Here is an 11,652-nt window from a genome sequence, read left to right on the forward strand (position 1 = left end):
ATTCTCAGCTATATAAAAGCCCATTGACCCTGCCCAGCCCCAGGATTTCATTCTAGAAAAGCAATGTCCTGCTTCTGCAATTACAGGCCTGACCCCTCACCTTGTTCTAAAGTACGAGGGGTCCTGGTGGGCAGGGAGGGCCGAGTGCTGGTTGGGCCCAGGTCTCCTCCCAGGTCCCACTCCCCGGGGCAGCGAGTTCTTCCTCCCGCTGCCTGACACCAATGCCCGAGGCCAGCGGTTGCTTTTTTGTTTTTCAGTGGTATTCTGTGGAACCTCATTCCTGGAAGTTATGAACAGGTGTGCCCTGGAAGCAAGCCTTGCGGTCACCATTTGCAGGAGTGCCTGAGAACCCCTGAGAATGCCCGCAGGAAGGACGCCCCCATGGTTGGTGGCATCGGCATTTCCCAAGCTTACCGGAAAACAGGACCTCTGCTGGCTGACCTCCTCTGCTCTGCCAGACCTGTCCTGAAAGCTGGGCAGGATTTGAGAGATGGCCTCTTGAATCTAGCACCTGGGCCACCGTGGACGCCTGTCTAAGCTGCCCAGCTAGTGTCCTGGGACCACCCATGATGAGGGGCTTCTACAGAAGCATATCCTCTCCCAGCCCTGAGGCCAGAAGTCCACAGTCAGGGTGTCGCAGGGCCACCATCCCTCCAAGGGCTCTGGGGAGGATTCTTGCCTCTTCTAGCTCCAGTGGTGCCCACGATCCTTGGCATCCCTTGTCTTGTAGAAGCATCACTCCAGTCTCTGCCTCTGTCGTCACACAGCCTTCTCCCTGGGCCCCCTCTGTGCCCCTGTTTTCTCTTATGAGGACACTAGATATTAGACTAGCCCCCCACCCCCATTCCAGTCTGCTTCGTCTGAACTAATTACATCTGTAAAGACCCTGTTTCCAAATAAAGTCACATTCTTGTTCTGGGTGGACATGAGTTTTTGGGTGACACCATTCAGACCAGCACGCTGCCTTTTGCTTGTGATAAAACATGAAAACTGGAAACACTGAACTTAGAGGACCGTTGCAAGAATTAAAGCAGAAAAGGGACCCGGAAGGGACGTTGTGGACAGCACGTGCTCGAGAAACACAGAGGCTGGGAGTCTGTTTCATTCGATCATTTCAGATCCAACGGTAGGCGGCAAACAGCATCGTTCCCTCGCCCACCCTGCCCCATGTTGCTTCAACTTCCCACAGAGTTTCGGCAGACACAGGGTCTGCAGGGTCCACGTCTCAAGGTTCCGGGACACAGAGCTGCCCTGAGCTGGAGTGGGGCCCATGCTGACCAGCACCTGCCCCAGTGAGAAGCGGAGCCCGTGGGCCTCGGTCACCACACAGCTGCCACAGGAGGAGCAGCCCAAGTGGGCCGACTGGCGTGGCCTGGGGCCACCTGAGCCGCCCTTTCTCTCACCCTACACCCCTACAACAGGGAGTTGGGGGGCAGCCTGGGATCTGCAGTCTGCCTGGCGGGTGGGCTCTTTCCTGGTGCAGTGACAAACATCCTCTAGGGAAAAGACACCAGAACTCGCCTAGGAGACTCCTCAGCCTCCGTCTGAGACGCTGATGGTGGCATGTGGAAAGGACCTACACACCTGGGGGAGGGTGGACAGGGGCCGACCCTCCAAGGCCCCTCTCCACTGGGGGGCGCTGGACGCCTTGGAGGCAGCCGTCCCCTCTCCTTGCTCCCGCCCCCCTCCCCAGTGCCCACGCCTCCCCAGAGATGAGCCAGTTAGCCTCTTGGACAGTCGAGCAATGGCCTCTGCAGCCCCTTCGAGCGGGGCCCAGGGCATGCACATGCCCCCACGGGTGTTGTTTGTCATTGTAGAACGAGCGAGACATGCTCTTCTGTGACTTTTGCATCCCCTCCAAACTCAACAGGGACACGCTCGGCGCCAGCACCCCTGCAGTCCCCAGTTGTTGATGGCGGCTTGCTGCAATGTCGAGCGGCACAGGAGAGCTGCGGAAGATTTACAAGTCCAGATTCGGTAGAGTGAAGACTCTGATACTGCAGACTCTCCATCACACTTGCCCACGTGGAACACGCCCGCGCTGCCCCCGTCACGCACCCCTCAAAGGTGAGGTCCCTTTCCCACCTGGACCACCCATCCTCTGGGTGACCCTGGTGATCACTGTGACTGTCACCGTTGTCCTATTGTCTTTCTTATTAGTCTTACTGAGCAGCAAACGCTCACACAATGCTCACCACAGGCCGGGCCCACCCTTGGAGCTCTGTCTGAACCCCACTTCACCCTTGCCCCGTCCCTCGGTGGGTAGGGGCCACAAAGGCGAACCCATCTGCTCAAGGCCATGGTCCCAGGCTTTGGAGGAGCCGATGCCTGAGGCGGGAGAGTGACACAGAAACAGGATGAAGACCAGGAACAGACCACAGCCTTTCAAGGAGGCCTTACCCAGCCGGGAGGGGTGGGCGACACCTGGAGCTGGTGGGAGCCCGCAGGAAGGGCAGCGGGCAGGACAGGGGTGAAGGGGCGCTGGTGATGTCCCTTGTGTGGGACAGATGGCCACTCACTGGCACAACGTCCACGGATGCTGGGGCTGGCATGGGGCTCTCCAGCCCTTGGCTGACCCACAGGGCCCACCCTCCGGGGCTCAGCTGTCCTCAGTGCTGGCTCTGAGCTGTCATTGTCCAAGAGCCCAACCCAGGAAGTGTCCCAATGCTGGCGGCCAGCCTGGACCCGCACCCTAGACCCTTCCCTTCTGGGGCCCTACCAGGAATTGTCCAGGCCCCGGGGACTCAGAGGGAAGAAGGCCTCCTATTGTCCCAGTCGAGGAAGCCACTGAGGGCCGAGGATGAGTCACGGGGATTCAGGGAACTGCATGGCGGGGGGCCCAGACGGTGCTGGCTGGTGGGCCCTCTCCAGCCCTCTCCTATATGAGCCCCTGAGCCCGTGCCTCGGCCTCCTCCCTCCACCTTGGCCTCCTTGCTCTGCTTCAGCCTCCTCAGTCTCCGGAGCTCAGAGTGCAACCGCAGCTGCAGCCATGAAGTGCCTCCTGCTCGCCGTAGGCCTGGCCCTCATGTGTGGCACCCAGGCCACCAGCATCCCCCAGACCATGGAGGACCTGGACCTGCAGAAGGTTTGCGGATGGCTGGGGTGGGCGGTGAGCTGCAGGGCGGGCAGGGAAGCTGGGCCTCAGAAAGACAAGCAGAGACAGAGGAGACTGTTCTGTCAGGAGCCTGCACTGGTCTGCCTGGGCCGCCCTAAAAATTATCACAGTCCGAGCAGCTTAAACATCAGAAACTGTCACGTCCTGAGGCTGGGAGTCTGAGATCAAGGTGTGGACAGGGCTGGTTCCTCCTGAGTCCTCTCTCCTGGGCTTATAGATGGTGTTCCCTCCCTGTGTCCTCACGTGGTCGTCCCTCTGTGTGTCTGTCTCCTGATCTCCTCTTCTCATAAGGTCACAGTCAGATTGGATCAGGGCTCAGCCTAATGACCTCATTTTACCTTAATCACCTCTTTAAAGACCCCATCTCCAAACATAGTCATGTTCTGAGGTCCTGGGGGTCAGGGCTTCAACATAAGAATTTTGAGGGGGACATAATTCAGCCCATAACAAGGCCTCTCTGAGCCCAACCTTTTTCCATCTCCAGCCACGTCTCCCCAAGATCCAAACTTTCCCCACTCACTCATGCTGATGGGCTCATCTAGGTCCTTCTTTGGGCTTGGAATGAGTTAGGTTAGAACACTCCTCAGGTCAGCAGAGGAGGAGGGTCCCAGGGCTTCCCAGGTCGGGGGTCACTGAGTGCTCCGAGAACCACAGCCCAATTCCTTCCTAGGCCAGCCTGAGGGCAAGACTCAGGCTGGCAGGGACAGGGTGGGACAGAGAGCCCACTGTGGGGCTGGGGTCCCATTCCCGCCCCCAGAGTGCAGCTGAGGGTCCCCCTTCAGGTGGCAGGGACGTGGCACTCCGTGGCCATGGCGGCCAGCGACCTCCCCCTCCCGGACTCTGAGAGCGCCCCTCTGAGAGTGTACATCCAGGAGCTGAAGCCCACCCCCGAGGACAACCTGGAGATCATCCTGCGAGAAGGGTGGGTGTGCCCCCCGGGCTGTGGGCCGGCCAGGGCCTGGCTCCGGAATGGGTGGGCTCCCGATGGGACCTGGCTCCACTGTGGGAGGGCACGGTGCCCCAGGGGCGAGGATCAGGGCTCGGAAGATCCCCATCCCCTAGGGGCCCCAACCAGGGCTCTGGACCAACAGGCCAACCACAGAGCGGCCCCTGGTCAGTGTGGGGAGAGGCCCGCATGGATGCCGGCTGGTCAGCTGCAGGCTGGGGCCCTCAGGGCCCGGGCTGTTCCTGCCATGAGCCCTGTCTGCCCCCAGAGTGGGGCGGAGGGTGCAGGAGAGAGCCGGGTGGATGTGGGGGCAGAGATGAGGACCTGAACCCCGGGATCGCCTGCCGAATGTGAGTCATTGACCCCGCAGGGTGAGGGCACTCCCAGCAGGTTTTTCTCTGGCTCCATCTGACTTCTCATAGCCCTGTCCAAGCTGGTCACCGGCCTGCTGTTAGAGGTGACAATGGGTGCAGCCTACGCCCCAGTGACCAGACTCTCCCCTCAGAGCCCCTCCCGGAGCCCGGTTTCTGCTCCCTGCCCCACGGTTTGACCTTATGGAAATGCCGTCTGTGCAGGCGGCTCACAGAATCGACTGCCTTTCAGGGAGAGCAAAGGGTGTGCTGAGAGGAAGATCTTCGCAGAAAAGACCAAGAGCCCTGCTGAGTTCAAGATCAACTGTGAGTGCCGGAGGCCCCGGGGCTCTGGGGGCAGGCGCAGGGGGCCAGGCTCTGGCCTGAGGATGCTAAGGTGCAGGTGGGGACGGTGCCGATGCGGTCATGAACGCCAGCTTCCGCTGCCCTGCCTGCCCCTCCCTCTGGTGCTGTGGAGCCAGTGGCCACGGGCAGGTCCCCACTGGGCTGGTCTAACTCCCAAGGTGACAGAGGTCTCTACACGGGGCGGGTCCTCGAGTCCCTCGGGCTGAGCTCAGGAAGCATCCGTGCGGTCACTGCCTTCCCAGGCTGCCTTCAGGGAGCTAGGAGCCACTGCCCGCTCCGCAAGGGTCAGGGCAGCCCCTGGTGCCCCAGCCTGTCACATCGTCCATCTCCTGGACCCAGGATTCATTCCCTCATCCGCTCGTTCCTCACTAAATCCAAGAGGAGAACGCGCGATGGGTGTGGGGGGTACTTTCCACCAGGGCTGTCCCCGCTCCAGGCAGCCTGGGCCGCGTCTTGCTTTCCCCACCCCTGGCTGGCCCTCAAGACTGATTTTGACCCAAGGCTGCACACGACAACCACGGACACCAATGCCAGGGCACCCGCCCCCGGGGCCCCGGCACCATCTGCCACAGCAGGGTCGGGACACTGGCACTTCCTTTGAAGCTGCCCAGGACACTCTGCTGGGCAGATGGTGGCACCCACTGGCCTCAGTCAGGCAGCCCCACTCTGGCTCCTCCGGCTCCCAAGGCTCCAGGGCTGCTCCGCCCCCTCAAATGTGACCCTGTCGGAGGACCATCCTCTTCTCCTCCCTCACTCGGCTGTGCCAGGTCTCCCCCGAGATCAGTGTGGAAACCCCACTTCTCAACCACTGTGGGTCTCGGGACCTGGTGGGGGGTCTTGGATTGAGTGACAGGTGAGCCCGAGTCCAGGAGGCGGCGGAACACCTCTGGTGAGATCTGTGGTTAGCTCGAGGGCTTCTCGGCCTCTGTGCCTGGGCCAGCTGCAGGGAAAGGCCGACCCATGTCGGGGTGCAGGCAGCTCCCGCCCTGTGCTCTGCCCGGAGGATCCTGCTGGTCATGCAGAGAGGTTGCTGACCAGCATCCCCCACTGCCGGAGACAAGAACCCGAATCTCACGTCTGCCGCCATCCTGGTCTCTCCTCCAGACCTGGACGAGAACAAGCTCTTCGTGCTCGACACCGACTATGAAAACTACCTGCTCCTCTGCATGCAGGACGACGCCGCTGCCCCTGCGCAGAGCCTGGCCTGCCAGTACCTGGGTACGCACCACGCCCCCAGGTTTCCGGACTGAGACCCTGCTGGTCGGGCCCAGCTGTGAAGAAGGAGGGGGTGGGGCGAGGGAGACGGTGGTCGGATGCTGGAAAGGTGGTGTCTCCTGGGACTGTGGGTGGCTGGTGACGAGGGCCAGACACGCAGGTGGGCTGCAAGCCCTTGTGGTTGGTTTGACAGTCTCGACACGGCCCATGGGTTACTATGAATCCAACAGCCTTTGTTAAGGGAGAGTTTCAATTATTTCACCAAATAGGAAGTCAGACATAAAAACGTCCTTAAACTGTAACGTCCGGAAAACAAACGTAGGGTGACTTTCACTGTCACAGAAGCAGTGCCGTTGCGTGTCCCAGGGTCCGAGTTGACCACAGCGCTGGGCTGCGGAGGGCTCTCTGGTCCATAAATTGGCCAGCCAGGGTGGTGGAGGAGACCCCAGAGCCCAAGGGGGGTCCTATTCCTCTGAGACCGGGTGACCCCCCAGCACTACCCTGGGAGGAGAGGGGACTGGGCCGGGGTGGGGTTAGGAAGGGACCCTAGAGGGCAGGTGGGCTGAGCCCTGGAGACCACCCTGGGAAGCTGGGGTGGACCAGGCTCTGCCGACCCCAGGATGTTGGCTTGTCCTTCCCATGCCCCCTGGGTGGGGCCCCTCAGCCCCCCGAGGTCTCGTCAAAGCCCCCACAGCCCAGGGACTGACTCCTCCTCCCCCACAGCTAGGACCCTGAAGGTCGATGAGGAGGTCATGGAGAAATTCGACAGAGCCCTCAAGCCTCTGCCTGGGAACTTCCAGATCATCCCGGACCAGACCCAGATGGAAGGTGACCACCTCCTGACCCATGACAGGGCTTTCCCCCGGCTTGTGGCTCCTCAACCAGAAAGCCATGAGCACTGGGAACGTCTTCTCCCACAGTGGTCCCCCATTCCCCCCAGGCCCCCCAGGAGGCAGGTGGGTGGGCAGGAGGGGGTACAGGGTCCCTGAGGTGGGGTCCTCCCCCCACCACACCCTGGGACCAGGGCTGCCGTGTCTGACCTGCATCCCTTCCCCGCGGCTCTCCCTCCTCCCACAGAGCGGTGCCGCGTCTAGGTGTGCTCCTGCCCGTCCGCCTCCTGGGGTAACGTACCAGCTGGGCCCCATGTCCCGGGCACATGTGGGGGGTGTCAGTGGGGCCAGACTCCCCTCTATCAGCCTGGGCGCCCCTGTGGGAATGGCTGGAACCGGGGTCTCTCCTGGTCATTGCAGAAGCCAGGCTGGCCGCATGCCCGCTCTCGAATGGCCTTTCTGGGATATCGTCTCCTGTGTCCCGACCACACTCACGCTGATGGCCCCACCACTCCTTCTGGGTGGGGGATGGAGGGCTGGGAAGCAAGGCATAGGGTGACAGCCACTCAGCCTGAGGGGGTGAGGCAGGGGCTCCCTCTTCCAAGGAGGGGTTGTCCCATACCCCCAGTCGGGGAGGGGCTGGCGAGGGTCTGGCAGGTTCCCCAGGAATCCCAGAGGAGCCCATCATCCATTACAGGTCCTGGGAGCCTCAGCCCCCCTGCAGAGACAATGTCTCCCCTCCCCTGTCAGAGGAGTCAGGAGGGACGAGACCAAGGTGGACGTCGCTCCCCCTGGGACCCTGGCATGTCGGATCCCAGCCTCGATCTCCTGCCCTGAGCCACTCCTCCTTCAGCAGTAAAGAAATAAGCCTGAGCTCTCTCTCTGTCTGAGTCCTTCCTGGCTGATGCGGGCGGGATGGAGCTGAGGGGGCGGCTCAGGGGATGAAGAGCAGGGCTGGGATTCAGGGCTTCTGTGTCATAGGCCTCAGGGCATTTGGGGGTCAGCACACATCATGAGGGGCTCTTAAACTTTCAGGAACTAGATAGAAGTGCTCCAGAGGCAGCTCCGCACTTAACACCAAAACCTCACGGAGGACGAGCAATGAAAATTCCCGGTCACTTAACCTAATAAATATTGGTATAAACACTTAAGTTACATGCAAATCGAATTCTGCACTCTTAAAAATGCAGCCCCCACGACCCTCAAGGCTCTCTTTCAGGAACATAAGGGTAATTGTGACTAGGAACACTTGGTACCAAACTTCGTATGCCTATAAATGCACTGATCTTTTCTGAGCTAATGCAGAATAAAGAGATTTCCGCTGGCTAGAGTAACTGGGCAGAAGAGGCCAGAGGTGGAAAGGAAGCTTGTTGTCACAAACTTTGGAGTGTCACAAAGGGAAAAACGGTGTATAACAACAGAAACAGTGATTTTTAAATAATAAGAACAATTTACATATAACAATATATACCCATATTTTCCTGTATATATGTGTATAGTTATATATATAAATATATATTATATATCCATAACAATATAAGTATAAAATGAAAGTTTTAAAACATAGATGGGATGGATACATTTCTAGAAAAATATCAGTTACCAATACTGGCTTAAAAAGGAAGCTTTAAGAGAATAATAACTGGCCAACCGGCCAGTCAGTGCTCCTGTCCTCACAGGTACACACATCACCTTCCTGCTCAACCAGAAGTTGTCACTTGACTAGAAGGGAACCAGGAAGTACACTCCTACCAAGAAATAGAAGGAAACGTCCTTAAACTGATGATAAATTAAAAAAAAAAAAACAATAGCTGACATGTACTTAATGGTAAGAGATGCATGCTTTCCTCCAAGACTGAGAACAAGGCACGGACGACCTCTCCCCACATTCCTCTTCATCATCACACTGAATACCTCAGTGCGATAGGACAGTGAGAAGAAAGGAAAGGCATAAACATTGGAAAGGAAACCTCTTGCACAACTGACAAAGCAAAAGAGAGAGAAGACACAAAAGACTAACATCAGGAATGAAGGAGGGGGTCCCTGCAGACCCTGCAGATGTCAAAGGATGGTAAGGGAACACTGTGAACAACTCTGCAGACATAATTTGACAACTGACAGGAAATGGACCAATTCCTCAAAAAATACAAACTACCACGACTCATCCAATACAAACTAGGTAATTCGAATAGCCCTACAACTATGAAGAAAATTGAATTCCTAATTTAAAACCTCCCCAAAAAGACATTTCCAGGCCCCGAAGATTTCACAGGAAAACTACACCAAATGATTAAAGAAGAATGAGCATGAATGCTGCACAATCTCTTGCAGGAAATAGAAGAGGAGGGAACACTTCTCAATTCATTTTATGAAGCTAATATTGCTCTGATACCAAAACCATACAAAGACACGTTTTTTTTAAAAAAGGAAAACTACAGACTGATGTTTCTCATCAATATAGATGCAACGATCCTTAATAAAATACTAGCAAATAGATTTCAGCAATATATAAAAAGAATTATACAAAATAACCAAGTAAGGTTTATGCCAGGGATGCAAGGATGGTTCAACACTTGGAAATCAATCAATGTAGCTCACTGTCTTATCAGGCTGACAAAGAAAAATCATATGATCATATCAATGTAGAAACAGCATTTGACAAAATTCAACACCTATTCATGATGAAAAAAAAAAGCCTCAGAGAATAAGAATGAAGGGAGCTTCCTCAGTTTGATAAGGGCATCTGCAAAAAACTTAGAATTAACATTGTACTTAATGGGGAATGACGAATGCCTTCATCAGTGATGAAGGATTAGGAACATGGCAAGGATGTCTGCTCTCACCCCTCCTGTTCATCATAGTGCAGGGAGTTCTAACCAGGGCAATAAGGCAAGAAAAGATAACAAAAGGCATATGGATCTGAAAGGAAGAAACAAAAGCATCTCTATTTGCAGAAAATCTCAAGGAATCTAAAAATAAAACTCCTAGAACTAATAAGTGAGTTCACCAAGGTGGCAGGATACAAGATAAACATACAAAAATCGATTGTATTTCTACATACTAGCAATGGACATGTGGACACCAAAGTTAAAAATACAACACCATTTATAATCACTCCAAAAAAAAAAAGTAGAATACTTAGGTGTAAATCTAATGAAACATGTGCAGGATCTGCATGTTGAGAACAACACAATGCCGACAAAAGAAATCAAGGACGATCTAAATAAATGGAGAGACTTACAGTCCACGGACTGGAAGACTCAACATAGTAAAGACGTCAATTCTTCTCAAATTGATAGACAGGTTTAATGCAATTCCTACCGAAATCCCAGCAAGGGTTTTTGTAGACATAGATAAAAGATTATTCTAAGATTTATATGGAAACGCAAAGGAACTAAAATAGCTAAAATAATTTTGAAAAAAAAGTAAAATGTGAGGAATCAGTCTGTCAAATTTCAAATCTTATTATGTACTTACAGTAATGAAGTCCCTATGGTCTTTGCAGAGGCGTAAACTCGTGGATCAGTGACAGAGAACCCAGAAATAGACTCGCACAAATACGCCTAACTGACATGCAGCCCTCTGGACTGGGGCATCCCTAAAACCATCTAAACCTGTCCTGATTTGCGTACAAGACGACGGTGTGCTCCTCACAAGCTTGGCGCGCCACCTTCACTGGTCCCTCCGTGCCCTGGCAAGGCTCCCGGCAAACAGAGGCCTCTCCTTGCCTCTCTCTCTGTGGGTCCCTCATAGGAAGGAGCCTCATTTCTCCAAATCACGCCCAGCATTGCTCGGCTAGCCACCACTGCACCTTGGAGATTCTGTTACTGTCTGCTTCCCACCCAATTATCAAAGCTGCTCCCATAGAAAACCTGCAGCAGAGCTTCCTGGCGTGCAGGGGAAGCCATGACTGCACAAGGCCCATTCCGTTCCAGAACACCTGTCCCTGTGACCCATTCTCCCCCAGACAGCCCTGCTATAGTGTTTTTCACCACTCGCTCCTATCTTTAAAAACCTGAGGTCTATTTTGTGCCTTACATGCTGCAACTCTGAACACCCTGAGTGGGGGTTGCCTCTTGCCCAGGCCTCAGTGGTCGCGTGGCTGGGCCTCACCCATGGAGTCACCAGCACACTGGCGACAGATGGACCTCCTGGGTTTTCGCAGTCTCGTCAGGCTGTAAAGGGATCCCTCACTTTCCGGGCATCCCTATCAAAGAGGAAGAAATCAACGATGACGTAGCAGCAGTCGGACATCCGCAGGAGGCTGGAGTTGCTGAGACAAAGCAAACACAGAGCTGACACCTTTGAAGCTGCAGGGAAAGCTCGAGCTGACCGCTGAGCAGACAGGCAGCTCTCATGGGTTTTCCCACTTTGAACCTGAGGATTTGACTCAAGTAGAAATGTTTGTTCCTAGAGAAGGAAAAGATACCAGCTGCTCCCGCGCAGCCACGGGCTCTGATGTCCCCAGGACAGCCGCTTGCTGGCGCCTGAGTCCTCTTATCACAGGAGCGCACCAGGGTCGAAGGGGCCCAAACTGGACAGAAATGGCGGGGAAATTTTACCCAAGGGGCTCAGCCGTCCTGCTTCTACCTGTCTGCATCTTAACAGCAGACTGCGAATTCGGGCAGGACTCAGACACCCCTCCTAAAGGGCCAGCTAGATTTCCACAAATGAGTCTCGTTAGTGTCCTTCGGGGACACCAGCAGCGTAGTCGTGCTTGGTCTCCAGTCTGCGAGGACACGCCCTGGGTCTGCCGAGGCCAGGCGAGCACAGCGACCATCGCCTGAGAGCAATGCAGGCGGAGCCCGGCTCAGAATCACACGGCCCAGG

The 11,652-nt window shown here is 55.7% G+C and overlaps 1 protein-coding gene across 1 annotated transcript; it reads left to right on the top strand.

Moving 5' to 3' along the window:
- The first annotated feature begins 2,986 nt into the window (after positions 1-2,986).
- Positions 2,987-8,548, top strand: LOC101406525 (beta-lactoglobulin-1). The gene is made up of 6 exons (XM_087419604.1): positions 2,987-3,085; positions 3,898-4,037; positions 4,665-4,738; positions 5,882-5,995; positions 6,716-6,820; positions 8,502-8,548. Exons 1-6 carry the CDS (start codon positions 2,990-2,992, stop codon positions 8,546-8,548), a joined length of 576 nt encoding a protein of 191 aa, XP_087275730.1. The 5' UTR covers positions 2,987-2,989.
- The last annotated feature ends 3,104 nt before the right edge of the window (positions 8,549-11,652 follow it).

Source organism: Ceratotherium simum, chromosome 29 (genome assembly GCF_057802395.1).
Source record: "Ceratotherium simum simum isolate JZ-2026a chromosome 29, ASM5780239v1, whole genome shotgun sequence".
Taxonomy (NCBI): Eukaryota; Metazoa; Chordata; class Mammalia; order Perissodactyla; family Rhinocerotidae; genus Ceratotherium; species Ceratotherium simum.